This window comes from Littorina saxatilis, linkage group LG13 (assembly GCF_037325665.1).
Source record: "Littorina saxatilis isolate snail1 linkage group LG13, US_GU_Lsax_2.0, whole genome shotgun sequence".
In the NCBI taxonomy this organism is placed as follows: Eukaryota; Metazoa; Mollusca; class Gastropoda; order Littorinimorpha; family Littorinidae; genus Littorina; species Littorina saxatilis.
Window position 1 is genome coordinate 3811672 of NC_090257.1, and position 24001 is coordinate 3835672.

Sequence of the window (24001 nt, forward strand, 5' to 3'; positions counted from 1 at the left end):
CTGTCTCTCTGTCTCTCTCTGTCTCTCTGTCTCTCTCTGTCTCTCTCTCTCTCTGTCTGTCTGTCTCTCTCTCTCTCTCTCTCTCTCTCTCTCTCTCTCTCTCTCTCTCTCTCTCTCTCTCTCTCTCTCTCTCTCTCTCTCCCATCCTTCCGTCCGTCTTTCCTTACCTTCCTCGTTCTTCCCTCCCTCCCATCCCAATAAATCCAAGAAGTCAATAAATCAAGAAGTCGAGACCCATAGTTTCAGCAGCAGCCAGCGAAGCGGACACAAGGCCATTCAGAGGGTGATGTAGCGCAAGCGACAATCTTTACTCCGCGCTCCTGAAGGGTCTGCCGTAAAGCCGCCGTTGCAGACAAGTTAATTTTCTGCTGTTTGCACGGCCGTTTGTGCTGATTTCTTGTGGGACAACTTGATTCGGGACAATATCTCGCCCAGGGCGGCCGTTTCGTCGGTCGCGGCGGTTCGCTCCGAGGTTTCTGTGCCGGCGAGGTGGCAAAAGGTCGAAGGATTCCACCATCGGGAACTGCTCCTTGGCGGGACGCTTTATTGGAAACGGAAAATGGCTTTTGGGCCGAAAGTTGTTCCTTGCCGGCAAGAGTTATGAGGTTTTTCAGAATGGGATGTGTGTTTTTAGGGCACGACTGTGTTTGATTATTTTTCACGGGGCGGAAGGGGAATGGTTTTTCTCAAAAGGGATGGTGCTTGGAGGAATTGGGAAAATGAAAAAATGAAAAAAGAGAAGAAAAGTGAAGTGATGAAAGCAGTATTTTATGGTTATTGAGACGAAATAACTCAAATTAAAACAGCTAGTGCGGGACGATGTGACAATGAACTTGATAAATGGCATTTGAGTGGGTTTTTCAGTCTATAGATGTCGCCAGTAAATCTATAGTTTATATTGCCTCGGGAAATTAAGAGCCGGTACAGCATAGCTTACTGTTTATTTATGTCATTTAGAGGTTGAGAATGAAGCCAAAGAATGTCGACTTTAGTGTGTGTAAGGTATACGTGTTCTCATAGACCCGTCAGCTAGCTGGACTTTGCAAGTCACAAAGTCAGACACGAGCTCTGGAGCTCCATCCACGTGACTTCTTTTTGAACCCTCGTATGCTCTGCAACCTCGTCTGTACAGTGCAACCACTCCATAAGCACCCCCTCCCACTCACGTCCAACTCCCACCCCCACTCCCATCCCTGTTTGTAAAGTTTCTCCTCTGATTGCCGTGCATTTAAAGATGTCAGTATTTGAATTGTAAAAGCCAGGCCAGATATGCCGTCTCGTCCTTACCAAGTCTCTCACACTCCACAGTGTCTGTTATATACCCTGCTGCAGTGTGTGTGTGTGTGTGTGTGTGTGTGTGTGTGTGTGTGTGTGTGTGGCTATGGCTGTGTGAGCGTGTATGTGTGTCTGTCTGTGTGTGTATGTCTGTCTGTCTGGCTGTATCTGCCTGTGTCTACGTGTTTGTGCCTGATCTTGTAGGCTGACAGATTCACTTAATGCTTTTTATCACGTTTTAGTGACTTGTCTTTCTTTCCTTCTTTTTTACATTTAGTCAAGTTTTAACATAGAGGGGGAATCGAGACGAGGGTCGTGGTATATGTGTGTCTGTCTGTGTGTGTGTGTGTGTGTGTGTGTCTGTGTGTGTGTGTAGAGCGATTCAGACCAAACTACTGGACCGATCTTTATGAAATTTGACATGAGAGTTCCTGGGTATGATATCCCCATATTTTTTTGATAAATGTCTTTGATGACGTCATATCCGGCTTTTTGTAACAGTTGAGGCGGCACTGTCACACCCTCATTTTGCAATCAAATTGATTTAAATTTTTGTAAAGCAATCTTCGACGAAGGCCGGACTTCGGTATTGCATTTCAGCTTGGTGGCTTAAAAATTAATTAATGACTTTGGTCATTAAAAATCTGAAAATTGTAATAATTGTTTTTATATAAAACGATCCAAATTTACGTTCATCTTATTCTCCATCATTTCCTGATTCCAAAAACGTATACATATGTTATATTTGGATTAAAAACAATCTCTGAAAATTAAAAATATAAAAATTATGATCAAAATTAAATTTCCGAAATCGATTTAAAAACAATTTCATCTTATTCCTTGTCGGTTCCTGATTCCAAAAACATATAGATATGATATGTTTGGATTAAAAACACGTTCAGAAAGTTAAAACGAAGAGAGGCACAGAAAAGCGTGCTATGCTGCACAGCGAAACCACTACCGCGCTAAACAGGCTCGTCAGTTTCACTCCGTTTTGCACAAGCGGCGGACAACGGTCATTGTGAAAAAATGCAGTGCGTTCAGTTTCATTCTGTGAGTTCCACAGCTTGACTAAATGTGTAATTTCGCCTTTCGCGACTTGTTTTTTTTGTTTGTTTCTTTTTGGAGCTGTTTGTCTCCATTGAGTAGTGTAGTGTAATTATTTTATTAGAACATCGTCATCGGCACGTGCGTTATACTGTCTGGTATTTATATTCTAGAGGACGAGGTTCAGTAAACTACTGTTTGTGCGTGATGAAGCCGCATGGTTATGCTGCTTTAAGTCGAATGGGAAACGCTGTGATGAGTGGACAAGATGGTCTGGGAGAGTTAGAAGGAACATTAATTAGCTCTTAGAAATGAATCAAATCTTGACGGAAATAGATTGAATTAACTCCTCGGTCCTGCCCTTACGCCCTAATTATTCTCATGTGTACGGGTTATCTCATACATGTTTCTTCATCTGTGGGTGTGGGTGTGCTTAAGTGCGCGCTTGCGTTCGTACGTTTGTGCGTGTCTGTTTGTCTGTCTGTCTGTGCGTGTTTTTGTGTGACCTTTGTAGCTGACAGATTAACTGAATGTGTTATTCTCACTTTAGAAACTTGTCTTTCTTTCTTTCCTCATCTATGTCTGTCGTGTCTTTCTTTCTTTGTGTGGCTGTTAGTCTCCATTGCATATAGTGTAATTATTTTATCAGAACTGACAATAATATTCTTCATCGACATGTGCAATACAGTGTGGTCAGTATATTCAAGATGACGAGGTGCAGCTAACTCGTGTTTGAATCACACCTTAGTGACTTGTCTTTCTTTCTGTTTGAAGCTTTACGTCTCGATTGAATAGCGTGATCATTTTATCATCAGAAGATCGTAAACAGCACGTGTAATATAGTCTGGTATATTCAAGATGACGAGGTGCAGCGATTTACTGCTTTAATCACGCTTTGACTACTTTCTGTCTTGCTTTTTGAAGCTTTATGTCTTCATTGAGTATCGTAATCATTTTATCAGAACAAGATCGTAAACCGCACGTGTGATAATTATAGTCTGGTATATATTCAGGATGACGAGGTGCAGTAAATTGCTGTTTGTGAGGGTTCGGCTGCATTATGTCGATCCGCGAAGACTTTGATTGATGTACAAGATGGCCCGGGAGATATGGAAGGAGCATTGAGTCAGCTGTTAGAAATTAATCATATCTCGTAATAGATTTAATGAACTTCTCGGTCCTGCTTTTATGGACTTAAGTAAGCTTTAAATCAGGCATGTTTTGTGGAGTGTGTTTGGTGTAGTGTAGATTCTCTCTTTCTTTGTGTCTTCATTCTCTCTCTCTCTCTCTCTCTCTCTCTCTCTCTCTCTCTCTCTCTCTCTCTCTCTCTCTCTCTCTCTCTCTCTCTCTCTCTCTCTCTCTCTCTCTCTCTCTCTCTCTCTCTCTCTCTCCTCTCTCGCTCTCAGTCTCTTTCTCCTCTCTCTCCTCTCTCTCTCTTCTCTCTCTCTCTCTCTCCCTCTCTCTCCCTCCCTCCCTCTCTCTCCCTCCCTCTCTCTCTCTCTCTCTCTCTCGCTCTCGGCTCTCTCTCTCTCTCTCAATCTAAGAAAGATAGACTAAAAGACAAAAGAAAGAATCAATCAAACAAACAAACGAACAAAAATAGGGATAAAGAGAACTTTTTTCAAACCAACCTATCAACCCAACTGAACAGAATTAACCTTCAGAGAAAGAAACACAAGTCGCGTTAGGCGAAAATACACATTTAGTCAAGCTCAGTCGAACTCACAGAATGAAACTGAACGCATTGCATTTTTTCCGCAAGACCGTACACTCGTAGCATCGTCTGTCCACCGCTCGTGGCAAAGGCAGTGAAATTAACAATACAGAAAAGCGCGGTAGCGGTTGCGCCGAGGATAGCACGCTTTTCTATATCTCTATTCTTTTTAACTCTCTGAACGTGTTTTTAATCCAAACATATATCTATATGTTTTTGGAATCAGGAACGGACAACGAATAGGATGAAATTGTTTTAAAGTCGATTTCGGAAATTTAATTTTAATCATAATTTTTATATTTTTAATTTTCAGAGCTTGTTTTTAATCCAAATATAACATATTTATATGTTTTTGGAATCAGAAAATGATGAAGAATACAATAAGCGTAATTTTGGATCGTTTTATAAAAAATAATTTTAATTACAATTTTCAGATTTTTAATGACCAAAGACATTAATTAATTTTTAAGCCTCCAAGCTGAAATGCAATACCATAGTCCGGCCTTCGTCGAAGATTGCTTGGCCAAAATTTCAATCAATTTGATTAAAAAATGAGGGTGTGACAGTGCCGCCTCAACTTTTACAAAATGCCGGATATGGCGTCATCAAAGACATTTATCGAAAAAATGAAATACCCAGGAACTCTCATGAAAAATGTCATAAAGATCGGTCCAGTAGTTTACTCTGAATCGCTCTACATACACACACACACACACACACACACACATACACCACGACCCTCGTCTCGATTCCCCCCTCTATGTTAAAACATTTAGTCAAAACTAGACTCATAAATGTAACAAGTCGCGTAGGGCGAAATTACTACATTTAGTCAAGCTGTCGAACCGTCACGGGATGAAACTGAACGCACTGTATTTTTTCACCAAGACAGTAGTACAGCTTCGTCAATCCCCGCGTGAACGAAATCGCTCACCCCCCACGTGCAAAACGTAGTGATATTGACACGCCAGATTAGCGCGGTAGCGTATTGTGCTAAGCAGGAAAGCGCGCTTTTCTGTATTCTTGTTAACTTTCTGAGCTTGTTTTGAATACAACCTATCATATCTATATGTTTTTGAAATCAGGAAATGATCAAGAATAAGATGAAATCATTTTTGGATCGATTTCTTAAATTTTAATCGTAAGATTAATGAATCTATTTTCGTTAATTGTGATCACATTTTAAGAGTAAACATGACATATGTATATATTTTTAGATTCAGAATGTGATGAAGAATACGATGCAATCAATTTTAAATCTGTTTGCGAAAAATCGATTTTAATGACAACTTTAATGAGCAAACTCATTAATTAATTTTTAAGCCTTCAAGCTGAAATGCAATACCAAAGTCCGGGCTTCGTCGAAGATTACTTGACCAAAATTTCAACCAATTTGGTTGAAAAATGAGAGCGTGACAGTGCCGCCTCAACTTTCACGAAAAGCCGGATATGACGTCATCGAAGACATTTATCAAAAAAATGAGAATAAAAAGTCTGGAGATACCATACTCAGGATCTCTCATGTCAAGTTTCATGAGGATCGGTCCAGTAGTTTTCTCTGAATCGCTCTACACACAAACACATGTATACACCACACCCTCGTCTCGATTCCCCCCTCTACGTTAAAACATTTAGTCAAAATTTGACTTAATGTAAAAACACCCAAAAAACGGGCAGGCAAGCGAGCAAACAAACAAAATTATGGGCAAAACAAAATGCAAGAGAGAAAGAAAGAATGAAAGAGAAACAAGTCGCGTAAGGCGAAATTACATTTAGTCAAGCTGTCGAACAAACAGAAAGAAACTGAACTCACTGCATTTTTACAGCAAGAGCGTATACATGAAGCATCGTCAGTCCACCGTTCGATGCAAAGGCAGTGAAATTGACAAGAAGAGCGGGATAGTAGTTGCGCTGGGAAGGATAGCACGCTTTTCTTTATCTCTATTCTTTTTAACTTTCTGAGCGTGTTTTTAATCCAAACATATCACTTCTATATGTTTTTGGAATCAGGAACCGACAAGGAATAAGATGAAATTGCTTTTAAATCGATTTTGGAAATTTTATTTTGATAATAATTTTTATATTTTTAATTTTCAGAGCTTGTTTTCAATCCGAATAAAACATATTTATATGTTTTTGGAATCAGAAAATGACGAAGAATAAGATGAACGTAAATTTGGATCGTTTTAGAAACAAATTATGTTTTTTACAATTTTCAGATTTTTAATGACCAAAGTCATTAATTAATTTTTAAGCCACCAAGCTGAAATGCAATACCGAAGTCCGGCCTTCGTCAAAGATTGCTTGGCCAAAATTTCAATCAATTTGATTGCAAAATGAGGGTGTGACAGTGCTTCAACTTTTACAAAAAGCCGGATATGACGTCATCAAAGGTATTTATCGAAAAAAAGAAAAAAATGTCCGGGGATATCATTCCCAGGAACACTCATGTCAAATTTCATAAAGATCGATCCAGTAGTTTGGTCTGAATCGCTCTACACACACACACGCACAGACACACAGACACACACACACACACACACACACACACACACACACACACACACACACACACACACACACACACACACACACAAAACATTTAGTCAAAACTTGACGAAATGTAAAAAGAGAGAAAGATATCAGCAAACAAACAATATACGTAGTCTAAAAAATTAAGGAGGAAAACATGGTTTTAAAAATAAAAACTTGAAAAACACGTAAAAGGAATAGAGGGGACAAAGGCAAGGACAGAAAACAGTACGTTAGAAAAACATATATAAACTAAACAAACAAGCACACAAACAATCATACCAATTACAAGCAAACAAACAAACAGCTCAGTGACACACGCACACACAAAAGCAATCACATCATGCATGAATTCTGTCTCGTGCAAACATTCAAACAAAGCGTGCAGCGCATGTTTTTCAGGACACGTTGACAATAGTTATTTAAAACGCATTTAAATGGATCATCCCAACCAAAAGGGGCATCAGGTTATTTTCCCCGTTGAATCTTCTCCAGGGAAACAAGCAAAATAACACGTTAGCCTAGCTTTCTCCCCTATAGGGCTCAATGGTATAGTCCGGAAGTGCACCAGAGACATGTGACATACTTCATTTCAGTCCTGACCGGCTTTGTGTCAAGACGTGTGATGAAAGTCGAGAAGCAGAACCTGGGAAATATACCATGTGAATTCTTCGGGTGAAGATAAAGGTAAGTCGATTTTGTTTCTTTGTTGCTTTTTTCCCTTGTAACTCAGATTGACGGACTGATTATAAAGGTGGAAATAACCTTGTGGGGTAAAGTGCAGTTTTGGTGTTTCATCACAGTTTGATGCAAATTATGAATTCGTTATATAACACTCGAGAGTCTTTGGTTAGAAATTCGTCAAATTATGTGACCTGATTTCATTTTCAAAGAATGTAAAGCTATATGATATCTTTTTGACGAAGAGAGTTCATTTTGGACAATGAGCTTAAACTTTACCGGAGTGAGTTTATTTTGGATACTACGACACACACGTGCATTTAACAGGCGAAGGGATAGAAAGCTAGGTCGAAAACCGCTCGTAATTTTGTAAGCATTTGGACTGGTTGCTATATAAAACTTTTGAGCATAAGTATAAGCCCGTCAAGCTGAATCCGGTAATTCCTCATGTCGTTATTCTAAATGTTAAAGTTGTAAAATCTTATTTGAGCTCTTTTGTGATTCCCGCCACGTTCCCCGAATAAACCTCGTTATGACGCACATAAACGTGAACATAGTTTTAAGAAAATCAGCCTTTTGTATGACCTGTTTCGGAATCTCATCCGCAACACTGCAAGGGGTCTCTTAAATGTCCTTAGGCCCCAAAAAAAATAGGTCTGTTTACGGTAACATAGGCCAAAAAAATAGGGTCGGTAGGTCGGGATTTTTTTTTTTTTTTTTTTTTCCAAAAACCATATTTTTACGTTATTTTTTTTTTTCCCCCAAATGCCAAAAACAAGTCTAGGGTCGCTCGAAAAAAATAGGGTCGGTCGGGTTACCGTAAACAGACCTATTTTTTTTTTGCCTTATGTATTCGTTCTTGGAAAAATCTAAGAACATCTCTGCAGACGAATCCTTTACTTTCGCTCCCCCTGCATGCTTGAGAGAAGTAGAAAACTTGCACAGTTTCAGCAAAAACAAATTCAAGGAAAACTTGATCAGTGTATGTAGCCGACCTTCAAGAAGTATGTTTCTGTTTTAATTTGAAGCGCTTTAGAAGTGTATTATTCTGACTGGTGTCTGCATTCATGTCCGTTGCGACGATAACCTAAAAAGGTTCCTGTAATGTACCGATCCTGATGTCGTAAATACTTAATGGTTTTGCTTTGTTTTTCATTGGATTGGTTTTCAGGATGGCTCCAGCGATGACGGCTGTTGTGACGATATTTCCTGCTGACCTCTTGTGGCGTCCGCTTCATCATCCAGACATACGGTGAGGACTCACCCAATTTTTTTCTTTCTTTTAATGTTTGTAATGTTGAACTTTAACTTTGTAAATTCATATCTCACAATTCACTGCAACTTAAGCCTCAAATTTTGCAGAACCTGCTCTTGTAAAGCATAAGAAGTCATTTTAAATACCTTTGAAACTACGGAATGGACTGTACAGATGCCTTTCATTTACATTAGTTTTAGAAAGAAAATATCTGCACAGCCATATTTTGGAAGGAAGGGAGACAACTGTCAATAATGCGTTTGCATAAATTTCTTGTCATTTTCGTCGATGCAATGACCAGATTTATTAATTATGCTTAAATGTGGAGCTCAATCAATTTCACGATGAATATTTTTTGGGTTGATAAAACTAACTTGTATCATAAATAAGTGAATAATGCCACTGTATTGTGAGCTATGAATTTACAACGCTAACGTTCAACATTACCGTGGTTTTTTTTGTCTGTTAGTCTGTTTGGTATGAATCCCTTTCGCCCCATTTTTGGGTGGTGACAATTCGCTCCATAATCCTTGATACTTCTGCAAGAACTCATAAATTGGGAGGGTGATGATGATCTGTTTCATATCTCCCAAAACAATAGACCCTCACCGTGAATTTTGATTCTAGTACTAGGGAAAAAGACCCTAATATAGACCACCTCCGGTTCTGACAAACAGACGGTGCTAGAGCGCCCCAAACAATTTCATTTGACACGTTTACCCTCTCTTGATAACGTGCACAATTTCAAACAGTTGTGGACGCACAAACCAAAAATAGCCTTCGCGCGTTAGGCTTTTACACTTCTTGCAGCGTTCATTCAAAAATGGGTTAGTGTCTGTCCACAGACACAGCTGTTAACACTCACAATTTGCTGAGACAACTAAGGCTGTAATTGGTAAATTTTAGCAGTTTCGGTCCCGACTTTCTGACGTAAACAAAAAATAATAGCAACATCTCTACGTATGTAAGGCCAAAAAAAAAGAGGTCTGTTTACGGTAACATAGGCCAAAAAAATAGGGTCGGTAGGTCGGGATTTTTTTTCCCCTCCAAAAAACCATATTTTTACGTTATTTTGCAAAAAACCCCAAATTTTTTAATTTTTTTTCCCCCCCCAAATGCCAAAAAAAAGTCTAGGGTCGCGCGAAAAAATTAGGGTCGGTCGGGTTACCGTAAACAGACTATTTTTTTGTGTGGCCTAAGTGTCCCCTAATAAGGACCACCTTCCACAAATGGAGGAAAAGAATAAAGACTGTTTTCAGTCATGCATAAAGAAGCTTACTAAAAAATAAAAATGAAAGTACAAGTAGCCATCAAGCTTTCAACAAATATATAAAACGGTCTTCTTTACGTGAAATTTGATAATTTAACTTTTTCTTTTGGATACGTTTCTTTAGTTCTTTTGGTGCTTTAAATAATGTTCCCATCGAACCGGAACAAATGAAGCTGACTCGTACACTTAGTTGTACATCTATCGTGTTATTTTGAAGTATAGTGGTCTTTTTACAATGATGGCCATTTCACTTGGATATATGAGGCACCAAGGCTCCTAATATGGGCCAGTTGAGAACTGGAAGTAGCGTGTTTACTACTGGGTCTGGCTGAAGTACATTTACCCTCATTTACTTCCTCGTTAGCTTCCAAAGTAAACTCTTTTTTCGTCCCATGCATGCGAAAGTGAGGATGTACTTCCGATGTCGCTCAAAACTTTAGAAGTAGTCGCAAACTACCCTGAGTTACTTCCTCGCTTTGCTTCGAAGTAAACCCTTTTTCCGGCCCATGCATACGAAAGTGAGGCAAGTACTTCCGATGTCACTCAAAACTTCGGGAGTTGTCGCGAACTTCCCCCATAAGCATACGGGCCCAGGGGAGTAAAACGGAACAGCCGTTTTTGTGTGCCTGTGTCAGTTCACAGGCGGAAGGTATCGTCCACTGGACTACTACTATCACAGAAAGACTACAAGGTACGTCACTCACCTTCGAGTCTTCTGTGTTCTTGGAGTCGCTTCCTGGGGAAAAATATTGTTCAAGACGGTTCGCCTCTTCCTACATTCTGTGTAAGGTCAAATAAATACAGTTGAATGATTGTTTGAACTATATGCACATTTAGTTTTCAGCTTCCGTTCGCTGCAGGTTGTTTTTAACCATCATTTGGACGAATCTTCGGCTAATTATGCATCCGCACCGAATATGCATACCAGCGCTCATTGGTCTAAAACATATGTAAATATTTTGCAGCAAAGGGAAGCTACCCACGGGAGTTTTCACTTTCGGTATTAGTGAAGAACCGTTTGCCACTTCATTCAAAATGAGGAAAACGTTTCAGTCGACCAATGAAAATAATCATCGAATATCCTGTTATTAACCAATGAGCGCTGGTATGCATATTCGGTGCGGATGCATAATTAGCCGCCAAGTGGATATTAGCGGCTCGCAAACGAAGATTCGTCCAAATGATGGTTAAAAACAACCCGCAGCGAACGGAAGCTGAAAACTAAAGGTGCATATAGTTCAAACAATCATTCAACTGTATTTATTTGACCTTACACAGAATGTAGGAAGAGGCAAACCGTCTTGAACTCTATTTTTCCCCAGGAAGCGACTCCAAGAACACAGAAGACTCGAAGGTGAGTGACGTACCTTGTAGTCTCTCTGTGATAGTAGTAGTCCAGTGGACGATACCTTCCGCCTGTGGTCAGTTGCCGACTGACACAAACTTTCGCATTCGGCTTTTCTTATCTCGTAACTCCACACTAAATACCCCACTTCCCCTCTGAAGTATTGATGTACAACCCATGGCACTAACATTCATGTAGTCGTTTATAACTGAGGTTGAAAAATTCGCTTTATGACGAGACAAGTATTAATGCCATTCACCCAAACTGAAAAATTCGCTGCCGTCTGCTCGCGTTGTACGGATTAGCTGTTCTCTTCTCCTCCCCTTGTTGCATCCTAGTTCTTCAGTTGTTTCTAGTTTTCCGTTTATGTTATGTTTTGGTCTTCTTCATAAGTAGTCTTGTTCAAAATTAAAAAAACTCAAACTTCTTTTTGTTGTATTCGAATGAACTAATAAAAAGCTGTTTAACAGCTGTGTTGTCAAATCGAGTTTTTTTTCCAAAGTCAGTGTGGCGCCTGCGCAAAACTAATGCGCATAAGAAACGGCGTCTTCTATCAACGCATCGACGCAAAAACAACAAATGAAGGTCAGAACAGCAATATAATCGTCTGCATTATACTTGTCTCGTCTAAATATCGGACCCTATTGCTACGCTGAAAACACAATAGCTGTTAATATAATTGACAAAATACAATGTGAGTTATGTGTATAAGATGTTTTAACAATTATTTGTAAAGTAACATTCTCTGGCCAGAACATTAAGGTTGGTGTGTTTTCACTTGAAACTAGTTTAATTCTAGAGCTAATGTAACAAAGTGAAAGAAGGCATTGACCATAATGGGGCTACTCGCTTGGTGATAAGTTACTGTTCGTGAGCAAGACATCATGACCCTACATTTTTCGTAACGGCATAAATCTTTCTTCCTTCCTAAACAGCAAGGGTTTAAAATCTATTTTACAGGATGAACATCTTTTTATTAGCTAATTGATTCAATAATGCTTGAAGTAGACAGTGTCTTGTAGTATGTAGTTTTCAAACAAGCTGGCAAACAATTTCTTTAAAGCATAATTGAAAAAGAATGTAATGAGAAATATTCATCTTTTTTGTGTGTGAAGTTTTATATTGTGTTTATTACAGCTAGTGTCTTTAAAAAACAACAGTAAGTCGGACGTTGTTTATGACCAGATCTTAGAGTGGTCAAGTTTGGGTTAAACGATAATACATTGACTGTTCAAAGAGTAAAAGCAGCAGACTTGATTCTGATTTATTATATTACAATTTATAGATGACGAGGGTGAGTATTGCTTTTCCTGTTTTCCACATAAGCTCATAAAACAGTAGCTAAGAAAGAATAAATGAACACTATAATATGTTTGATGGGTTGTTGACAGACCAGCTTTTTTGTCGTCCGAGGGGGAGCATGTCGTCTTTTGTTTCATATTTATTGACCAAGGCCGAAGGCCGCGGTCAATACATATGAAACAAAAGTCGATATGCCCCCCGAGGACCGACAAAAAAAGCTGGTCTGACAACAAACCACCAAACATCGTTTTTGTCATCATTTTGGTTGTGAGAAAATAGGATAACAATCAACACAGGGAGCCATGCTTTGAAACACGGGTTCCGTGCGGATAACCACTGGCAATCAAAGCTGGCGTGTGAAAGCAACTTTCTGTATTTTTGAGTTCATAAAATGTTGGGATGAATGTCAGGTTTGAGGATGCACAGTTCTGTTTGTTCATCTCGGTATTCCACTCCCTCGGCTTTCAGTTGTGAGTATTAAGCTTAGTAATCGAATGTGGAAGCTACGTTGGGTCAAAGGTCACAGAAGATTTGCGTCGTGCAGCGAAGGAAAGAATCGCGATCTTGTTTCCGACTCAGTACCTCTTTGTTTTTCATTAGACCTGTCAATCTGCTTGCTCGGCTTTGTGAGATGTTTGCATATATTGTTGCTATTATCATTTCTTATTTATGCTTCGTTTATCGATACAACGTCTTGTGCACGGGTCAAAATGTGTGTGTCAGGGGTCAATTGGTTTGACTTGAACTTGACGTTCGTGTTTCTCACACAAAGATACACGCACTCCATGACTTTGTAAGAAGACATAACATATCGGTAGGTTTCATTTGTTTGTGATGAATTTATTGAAGTAGTTTTGGATTTTTGTTTACTTTTGCCAGTTTGCCAGTTGGTTTTGGGAACTTTGCAAAGCAGTGTCGTGTCGTCTGTTTAGGTTTGGGGAAACGCCAATGAAAAGAGCCGAAGAATCCTCGAGCGTTTCCATTGGGTTTGCTTTTTATTATCCATGTAATAGGGCTTCCTGCAACTATGGTAACCGGGGATTTATTCCCCGGGTGCTTGTGAATGAAAACTCGTGAAAATGATGACAATGCTAATTATCTTCTGTGTGAGAAAATGCTATTGACTTTAAATGTACTTGTGGATATCGGGCTCTTTTTTTTTCAAGAAAGAAAATATACTTTGTAACGCAATGTTATCACCGAGTGATTGGAATAACATGCAAAAGGTTATTTATGAAACGTTTAATTTTTTTTTTTTAGATCGTGTTCAGTTAACAGGCTGTACGTTGTTTCTTTCTTTAGTGTTTAACGTCGTTTTCAACCGTTCAAGGTTATATCGCGACGGGGAAAGGGGGATAGCCACTTGTTCCATGGGCTTGCAACGTAGTACAATATATGACCTTACTGGGAGAATGCAAGTTTCCAGTACAAAGGACTTAACATTTCCTACATACTGCTTGACTACAATCTTTACAAAAATTGACTATATTCTATACAAGAAACACTTAACAAGGGTAAAAGGAGAAACAGAATCCGTTAGTCGCCTCTTACGACATGCTGGGGAGCGCTGTACGTTGTCTTATCTCTTCATAAATGAGAAAAGTGCAATTTATGAAGAAATGTCACCGTACAGGCAATAGAATATCGTGCATATTTTACCAAGTATATTTGAGTAATAATTAATTTTTGTGTTTTTTTCAGGAAATAGAGCAGAGTTCCTGACACCTGATCAACGTCTTTTACTGGAATTTAAGAAACGAGATGACACATAACTGTTGAATAGGACTTAGTCTTTTTTCGTGTGGTTTTGCAATGGAATTTATTAGTGGAAATTCCCGTGATTTTATATGAATAAACAGGGGAACAAATGATATTTGTCTGAATGAATCGTTTGAATGTGAGATAAAAACCAGAAAAATTCACAATCATACAGTACAAACAAGAGCGAATAATTGATAAATTTATTGAATGGAAGAACCTTCCTGCAATATTCAGCGCAAATCAGAAAAGAGGCCCCCAGAACCTATCTCCAAACCTGCAGAATATCAAAACGTGCCCCAGGGTCAAGATTCTTGGAGTCTTTCCACGATTTTTACAAGTCCAGAAAATCAATCCATCCTGTACGATTTGAAATCTTACAAATAATCTAAAACTTCAAATACCATACTGCAGAGGAATCAATTCCAAAATGAGCTTACATTATGACTAAATGTTCTAACATACATGTCTTTAAAATCAATTGTTTCAGTAATAAGATTTAGTTGTGCTGTCACTAAATAATAAGGTTGGTTCTCAGAGTTAAAACTACACAAAATGTGTTCTTGTTTCTGAATGGATTAGAAAAAACACTTAAATATTTTGGGTTAATGTCGCAAGAGGTATTTGCTAAATCAAATACATCACATAAGCTTTGCAAGTATAATTTTCACACAAACAAGGATCTACCTTGTCATAAATTCATTAACCTATTCTCTTGATGCTGCTACTGTCACTAATGTCGTAACTGCCATCATTGCTATTGGTGATGGTTATGCCAATGACGATGAGGCCACTCCCACCAACTACGATGACAATGAATCTACTGCTGCTTATGACGATGATCATACTGCCAATAATAAAGATAATACTGTCGGTTATGACAATGATGCAACTGCCACAATTGACGAGGATTCTTTTACCACTAATGACGATAATCTAACTACCACGAATGACGTTGACCCTACTGTCACTTATGGTACAGATGGCTCTGGCGCTGATGACGATGTTACTGTCACTTATGATAATAATGCCGCTACCACCAATAAAGGTTACGAACTATGAACCTAATTTCCCATAACGTTTCTCTTGAAATTGTGTGAAAATAAAATGTTCTCTTGTGCTGTCTTTCCAAATTGCATTTATTCTGCAGCTTTAATTAATTGTCAAGCCCTGTCACAATTGCTTTTACATCCATCAAATGTCCCATGTGTCAGCGCCATTTTTACTTCAAACGTGAAGCTTTCTTTGGCTTTTACAAAGTATTTGCTTGTGACATACAAATCATTTCAAACACATTCACATACTATTCCACACATCACGTAAACAATGTAATGCATAAAAAAACACAGGGTCTATCGATAACCCAAAAGTACGGGCATCCCATGCTATAATAAGGTGTCTGGGAAGGCCTCACAGACGTGCCACCAACCAATTCTCTCTCGTCTCTCTCTCTGTGGACAAAGCAGTGATGTGATATCTGCTTGCCACAGCATCAGTTGTACGATGGAGGAAGGATGAACAAGATGCCCAAGAAGCTATGCTTGCTTGAAACCATACAAAGCGGCACAAGTTTTCTTCAAAACAATGTTATGTCAGACTGGATGGAGCAGATGTATGGACCAACAGACACCGTCCAGAAGGTTTGGCTGACTTTATGCTGATGTAACGCTGGAGCTGAAAAAGATTAAATGTATGTATAGAAACTGCTACTTTCTTCTTCAAATAAATCCAGAAATAAAAGGGACTAGTATTTAAGAGATGTCAGTGTCCATCACTTTAATGGCCGACTACTTACCTTCATTGCTGCAGCAATACTGGATGTACAACCACACATTCTTAGATCAAGTGCATGACAGAATGTATACAAAACGACATGGAAACAATCCACAAGAAAGCAACAGTAATGGCACACAGCTTCTTTATTTGGTGTTTAACGTCGTTTTCAACCGTTCAAGGTTATATCGCGACGGGGAAAGGGGGGGGGGGATGGGATAGAGCCACTTGTTAATTGTTTCTTGTTCACAAAAGCACTAATCAAAACATTGCTCCAGGGGCTTGCAACGTAGTACAATATATGATCTTACTGGGAGAATGCAAGTTTCCAGTACAAAGGACTTAACATTTCTTACATACTGCTTGACTAAAATCTTTACAAACATTGACTAAAATCTTTACAAACATTGACTATATTCTATACAAGAAACACTTAACAAGGGTAAAAGGAGAAACAGAATCGTTAGTCGCCTCTTACGACATGATGGGGAGCATCGGGTAAATTCTTCCCCCTAACCCGCGGGGGGTAATGGTACACAGCATAACAATAGTGACACGAGACGGCAACAGTAATAAAATACAAAATAATAGCAGTAATGGCACACATCATAACAATAGTGACACACGAGACAGCATTCGCCTAAAAGGCTCATGCTTGATATCTTTTTTCTCGACATGCCTGTTATCATTTGCTAACAGTCAGCATATTAGAAATAACTCAATATAACAACAACGAGCGAGAGAGAGACAGACAGAGAGAGAGAAAGAAAATGAAGGTGAGGGGAGTATCATATGATATTCTTTGTTTCAAGCTTACCTTTACACATGTTTTGTGCAAGGCACAGTGAAAGCGAACCAATGCTGACGGGAGTCATCGACGTCAAAGCTAGCAGACTTCTCAAACAGAACCACGCAGACGCCTGGACAATCCTAGACAGGCAACAATTTCAGTCAAGCTTCATCAGACAGTCAAGCTTCATCAGACAGTCAAGGCAAACACTGTCATAATTATGCAGCATTATGCTGCTGTCATCAAGACGGAAATAGGCAAAAGACAGACAATTAACAAGAGAAAGAAGACGAAAATTCAAAGAAAGAAACAAACTCCCAAGCACAAAAGAACAAACAAGTCACACAAAAAAAGCGACAACAAGAACACACACACACACACACACACACCCCATCACTGACTACAATCACAAAGGAACTGGGATGAACAAAAGATCATTAGCGGTCATTAAATCCATCACCGTTCAAGCCACAGAGCTAGCCAGTCACAAGGACACTCACAAACAGACAAAGGGACATGCACATCAAACAGCAGTAGTACGCGCTAACATTCCCACCGCTGACAATATGCTTACCTCACGTGCAGGCAGTCAATCAACCAGAACCAACATTCAACAAGATCCACCAGTTCTGACAGCTGCAGCCTGCGGCCTTCCAGTGCATCTCCCTGTAAAGGTTAAAGGAAGAACACAGCCAACATCAGGGTAAACCAGCCTTCCACTTCAACAGTGTGAGACACACTTGCAGCTACAGGCAGAAACACCGTTAGTCCTCAGGGGGGAAAGATCGATACTGAAGGAAATCACACAGAAAATATGATATCCAACAACACATACATGTATCTATATAAGACATACAAATTAATGCAGATACTGCCACAAACATGCAACAAACATGAAACATGCCAGACTGCAATTATTGGAATAACATACACGAACTTGGATCAGATCTGTTGAAAGGATGACGTAAACATTTCTTACAAATACAGACAAGTCGATCGGCTGTAAACAGTCACAGACACGAACTCCAAGAAATAAGTTACAAATGCACAGGAGAATTACGAGTATTTTGCTTCATCTGACAATGCGATGAACACAATCACAAACAGACGAAATATCGCTGCATCCAAGTCTTGCATTAGTCATTAACACAAACTAACACACGAACAAACAAACACACAAACGAACAAACAAACAGAGCCTGTTCAAATACCGATAATTCACGAGAATTATTTGAAGCTCCGACAAACACGCTCGTGTGAACGAGCTCTCTCTCTCGCTGTCTCTCTCTTTCTATCTCTTATCTCCACGCTTTACTTACCAAAGTGAAATGAAATGACACCAAAGCGCCAGTCACCAACACCATTCAGACTGTCCTTCAGCCAGCCAGCCAGCCAGACATAGACAGACTTAGACAGACGAAGACACAAGCAATCAAACCGACAGACAAACAGGCAGACAACGAAAATAGAAACAGAAAAAAACAGCTAGGCAGACAGACAAATTAACAACAGACTAACGAAAAGTCTGTCAGTGTTTGTCTCTCTCCCAGTGTCAGTGAGTGTTTGTGTCTGTCAGTCTCAGTGTCCTTTGTCTCTGTCTCATTGCCATCCAGATGGGAAACAGTCTGTATGTCAGTGTTTGTGTCTTTGTCAGTCTCGGTGTCCTTTGTCTCTGTGTTATTGTCATCTAGATGGGAAGCAGTCTGTATGTCAGTGTTTGTGTCTTTGTCAGTCTCGGTGTCCTTTGTCTCTGTGTTATTGTCATCTAGATGGGAAGCAGTCTGTATGTCAGTGTTTGTGTCTTTGTCAGTCTCGGTGTCCTTTGTCTCTGTGTTATTGTCATCTAGATGGGAAGCAGTCTGTATGTCAGTGTTTGTGTCTTTGTCAGTCTCGGTGTCCTTTGTCTCTGTGTTATTGTCATCTAGATGGGAAGCAGTCTGTATGTCAGTGCTTATGTCTCTGTCAGTTTCAGTGTTGTCTTGTGTCAGTATATCACCATCATCGGCAAGGTCCGTGTCCCTGAATGTCGAGATTGCTATTTCAAAATCTTGTAGACGTGACAGGTACCGGTGGAACTGTGCCGATCCGAGTTCTGACATTTTGACAGTTATTCTGTCCGAAAGCGATTCTGCTGGTTTGTATTTTGTTCTCTTGTCAAGTGCACTTTCACTAGTTTTTCATAATGTGGTTTATTGCAGTTGTTCTGGAGGCAGACAGACCCGAGCCAGCAATATAGCTGGGATAGGACAGATGCCACACTTCATGAAATAAATCCAACGTGACGACTTCCAGACCAAGGGCGTCTTGCAGCTAGAATGTGTGAACAGGGCAATTTGTTGAACACTGCAAATTTGCATTGACCTGTACCGTTGACCACGTTCATTGGACCAGCAGTGTCATGTACCGTTGACCACGTTCATTGGACCAGCAGTGTCATGAACAGTTACAGAACTATCTCCCACATCACACTGAAGAGACTGACTTCTGAATCATGTACATTACGTGATTGTTTGCATGTGGTGTGATGAGGTTTTGCAGGAGGGGGTATTCACTGGTCGTTTTCCTCATGGTATTTGAGGAGAGGCGATGGAAAATGTCGGTTTTCTTTGTGTTTATGATCAACAGAATGTTTTAGAACATGACGTCTAGGGGGGCATTTTTTGGCACTTCTTGCTTGAGTTTTTTGTGGTAAGATTCAATCCTGTTTGTTCTGTTGGACATTTTTTGTCTTGTTGACCTTGACGACTGAGCCCACCTCTCCTTAATGGAATCCCAATTGTCTCTCTCAATCAGTTCATCTCTGTGAGTGTTCTATTCAGTCTCTGTTTCAGCATAAAAGCATTTTGCGCACAGATCACGGATTTTGTCTTTCACAGGTTTGCTACCTGTTAGTTGGTTGATTTTCACCTTCATAGCTTTCATGATGTGGAATAGACAGAGCTCTGCTTCTGTTTGTGGAAACACAGTTTGCAGACAAGCCACCTCATCCATATCCGTGTCGACCATGAATGTCTTTATATTTTCCGTCGATTCATGGTTTTCAGTTTTGAGAATTTGAAAGATCTTGATGAAGATTTCTTTTGTTTCCTCTGTTAGTATGGCGAAAGCAACAATCCGTGATTCGTTGTTACCATCAATGGATCGTTGTCAACCTCATTTTCTATCGCCATCAGCATTAGTTGTGAATCATTTAGTACCCTGCTGGATCCTGGCATGCCCTTCTCCTGCAAAAAAACAACAAGTTTTAAAACACAAGAATTGTAGATTATTAGAACATTCAATTGTTGTCAAAACAAAACGTTACATTAACTAGTACGTTGACGTACAAGTAAATGTAACGTGCTGTTTTGTCAACGTACTAGCAAATGTAACGTTTTGTTTTGTCAATAACTGAATGTTCCAACAACCTACACTTTTTTTATTTGTTTTATTCTTCGAGGTATAGTAAATGCACTGAGACAGGTGGGGGCTCTGGACTTAAAAGCTTGCTTGATGACGTAACCAGCGGCTGATTAATCACCCCAGTTTAAAACTCAGCATCTTTCCATATACTGTTTTGTTTTGTCACTATTCAAACAAATCCAAAAGTAAAGAGACTGCCAACGTTCCAATTTGTTGGAACGTTTGTTATTGACAAAAATACGTTAGTCACAAATATATCGACCCAACGGTCTTTTAAGCGCACAGACAAACAATGAGTTAGGAAAACTTATAAAATGATGAAGATGGCATGATGTATTAAGCACACAGAAGAACAAAACAAACAAGAGTTGCAGTCAGGCAAGATGAGCAAATCCAAAAACAGAGACTGCCAACGTTCCAATTTTCAGAATGTAACGTATTTTGGTCAATAACAAACGTTCCAACAACTTGCCTTTCTTGTGTTTTGATTCACTATTTTAACGTTCCAAATCCTCCGAAAACGGCGTATGGCTGCCTAAATGGCGGGGTAAAAAATGGTCATACACGTAAAATTCCACTCGTGCAAAAAACACGAGTGTACGTGGGAGTTTCAGCCCACGAACGCAGAAGAAGAAGAACGTTCCAATAACCTACTTCTCAAGCTGCAAAATAAGGCCCCCCCAAAAAAATAGTCTGTTTACGGTAACCCGACCGACCCTATTTTTTTCGCGCGACCCTAGAATTTTTTTTGGCATTTGGGAAAAAAAAAAGAAGAAATCTTGGGGTTTTTTTTGCAAAATAACGGTAAAAATATGTTTTTTTGGAAAAAAAAAATCCCGACCTACCGACCCTATTTTTTGGGCCTATGTTACCGTAAACAGACCTTTTTTTCTTGGCCTAAGGCACCAGTGTTGTACAAGTGTGTGTCCTCACCTCCTTTCTCATTCGAGCCTTGATGTTACGGATGTCGTAGAGTCGAAGGTTTCTGTGGTCGCTGACATGCTTTCAGTTTGTAGTACCTTTCCTGAGACTTTGAGCTTGGCCAGTTCCATGATTTTCTCCTCTTCATCCTTGTTCAGAATACGTTGCTTCGGATATAGATCATGAAGATCTTTGCCTAACCAAAACATGAAAATAGATAATGTATATATACATGAATGTAAAGTATACTAAAGGATACATTGCTTCGGACATAGATCATGAAAATCTTTGCCTAACCAAGAAATGGAAATGGAAATTTTCATTCCTTGGTTAGGCAAAGATCTTCATGATCTATATCAGAAGCAACGTATCCTTTAGTATACTTTACATTCATGTATACATGTATATACATGTAAGGTATACTGATAACAAAAATATAAAACTATTGAAGTTTTTAAATTTATATTGTAAGCAAATATTTTTTATTTCAGAAATGTGGAACTCATTTCTTACCAATTGGATGGGTGTGAGCAGTGCATCCATCTTTGAATATTTGTTTGTTTGTTTGCTTAACGCCCAGCCGACCACGAAGGGCCATATCAGGGCGGTGCTGCTTTGACATACACAAGACAGAAGTCGCAGCACAGGCTTCATGTCTCACCCAGTCACATTATTCTGACACCGGACCAACCAGTCCTAGCACCAACTCCATAATGCCAGACGCCAGGCGGAGCAGCCACTAGATTGCTAATTTTAAAGTCTTAGGTATGACCCGGCCGGGGTTCGAACCCACGACCTCCCGATCACGGGGCGGACGCCTTACCACTAGGCCAACCGTGCCGGTATTTTTTTTACTTGAATATAACATGAGTTACACAATTAATATAAAAATGAAATGAATGCAGGATTTTGTACTACGAACAAATATTACATGATTTATGTTGAGTGAATTGTATCATTTGTCTGTTTAAAATAGTGATAGTGATGAAAAACATATCTAGTGCAATTCAGCCCTGAAAGTCCAACAAATGGTGTACTCGCCTTTGGCTAGTGATTCTGAAAATGACGGCTTCGTTAGACAATCAACGTAATCTCGTGTGGAAGAAAACGTCTGTCACACGACCAAGTCTGAATAGCAGGTATGCACGGCATGTGGGCGCGATAAGTCATTCCATGATGGATCCAGTGTGGCATAGTTGGCATAGGTTGTATTCAAAAAGCGTTGCTGTCATTGTTGCTCACATAATCCAGTCTTGCAGAAATGTCCAAGATCAGGTCACCTTTCTGAAAGAAAAACAGCAATGTTACTAGTCGTGAAAATTCAGTTTCTACTGCTGGACTATTTTTTTTCTCTTAATTTTTTTTTTTTTTTTTTTTTTTTTGGGGGGGGGGGGGGTGTAGTTGGGGGTGATTTGTTTGCTTAACGCCCAGCCGACCACGAAGGGCCATACCAGGGCGGTGCTGCTTTGACATATTACGTGCGCCACACACAAGACAAAAGTCGCAGCACAGGCTTCATGTCTCACCCAGTCACATTATTCTGACACCGGACCAACCAGTGGGGTGATAGATAAAATACAAAAGAAAGCGGGTCGTGACAAACTAATACGAAAAAAACCATAATGCTGACAGAAAAACAAAAGAATATTCAACTGTTGGGAAGAAGCCAAGAATTCATATTTTGACAAAGGATGACAAATGTAGCCGTGATACACGTATCCAGGTTTCCCAATTGCTTCGTTTCCGGCCGATTTATGTGGAGCATATTGGCGGTCTAGAAGTGTCGTCTGCGCAATGATCGCGGCGGCGCCCACGGCTTTCTTGACCGCAAAGGACGACCGCGCACGTTGTGATACGTCATTCGTTAGACCTCAATAAGAATCCCTTTTCTCAAAATCTTGAACTTTAGCGTGTTAAATTCATAGCTCATAATTCAGAGGCATTTAAGTCTCCAATTTTTGTAGAACCTGCACTTGTAATCATAACAAGTCATTTTAGATCCCTTTGAAGTTACGGAATGAACTCCTTTGAACAGTACTGTACGAATGCATTTCGTTTACATGGGTCAAAGAAGGAATTATCCGTGTGAACGGATAAGGGAGACAACTTTCGTGTAAATGATGTCCCATGGTTGACAACGTACGCCATTTTTGGTGCATTTTTGTCGATTGAACAACCAAATTAATTAATTATGCTTAAGTTTGGAGCTCAATCCGTCTATTAATTTCACGACAAATGTTCTTTGGCTTGCTTACATGGACTTGTATCAAAAACTATGATAAGTAAAAGAATGTCACTGGATTCTGAGCTATGAATTTAACACGCAAAAGTTCAAGATTACCTTAAGTTAGTAGTGAATTGTAAACTGTAACAGGCAAAAGAAAACTATGCGTTTATGAGAGATATCACACATCTGCAAATCGGTCATTACAAGTCACATTTTTACCCCGCACGTGCTCTGAACATGTTTCACACAAACTTTCGTTTTTCGACCAAAACACACGATTTATTCTGCCTTTTTTCCAATACACAAACACACAGCCTTCCAATACGACCCTCGGTTACCAAGAAATAAATCTGTACTATCATTGGCCAAATTTGTGAAGAAAATCAACAAAAAACTTACCTGAAACCGGCCATCAATTTTACAAGGCGACTGCTTCTTGGCATCTTGCAAACGTGACAGCTCACCTTTGCCAATGAATTGTCTTCTTCTGCTTCAGTCCGAGTTCGATAGTTCCGCTTTAGGCCTCCTCCACTGTGCTGCGAAACGACACGCCGCAGTCTTGACAGGGGTACAATCGGCACATTTAGTCGTGTCTTTGTTGTGCAAGAATTGAGTCAGTGCCATGAATGCTCATGGGTACCATTATCTGAATATTTCTAAAAGCTCCCGAGATGGTATTTGTCTCTAAAACAAATATTATACGTTATTT

The 24001-nt window shown here is 39.6% G+C and overlaps 2 protein-coding genes across 2 annotated transcripts in view; one reads left to right on the plus strand and one right to left on the minus strand.

Annotated features, from left to right (window-relative positions):
- The window catches only part of LOC138946304 (uncharacterized), a 40750-nt gene extending 26461 nt beyond the window's left edge, over window positions 1-14289 (plus strand). The window contains exons 12-14 of the transcript XR_011449235.1: window positions 7165-7255; window positions 8421-8501; window positions 14123-14289. The gene's annotated coding sequence lies outside the window, so the exon portion shown is untranslated. The remainder of the gene's footprint in view (window positions 1-7164; window positions 7256-8420; window positions 8502-14122) is intronic.
- Window positions 14290-14381: 92 nt separating this feature from the next.
- Window positions 14382-23739, minus strand: LOC138946307 (uncharacterized). The gene is made up of 6 exons (XM_070317848.1): window positions 23692-23739; window positions 21078-21261; window positions 18062-19966; window positions 17317-17408; window positions 16770-16882; window positions 14382-15853 (listed from the first exon to the last, which is right to left on the minus strand). The coding sequence occupies exons 3-6, from the start codon at window positions 18104-18106 to the stop codon at window positions 15756-15758; spliced, it is 348 nt and encodes a 115-aa protein (XP_070173949.1). The 5' UTR covers window positions 18107-19966; window positions 21078-21261; window positions 23692-23739; the 3' UTR covers window positions 14382-15755.
- Between the last annotated feature and the right edge of the window lie 262 nt (window positions 23740-24001).

What these genes read in the sequence shown, in the direction of transcription:
- LOC138946307 (XM_070317848.1), bottom strand. Translation starts at nt 18,106, where the DNA reads ATGGTGTTGGTGACTGGCGCTTTGGTGTCATTTCATTTCACTTTG. An exon ending in TGTCATTTCATTTCACTTTG is followed by an intron (nt 17,409 to 18,061) that starts GTAAGTAAAGCG and finishes TAACCTTTACAG; the next exon opens with GGAGATGCACTGGAAGGCCG. An exon ending in TGCACAAAACATGTGTAAAG is followed by an intron (nt 15,854 to 16,769) that starts GTAAGCTTGAAA and finishes AATCTTTTTCAG; the next exon opens with CTCCAGCGTTACATCAGCAT.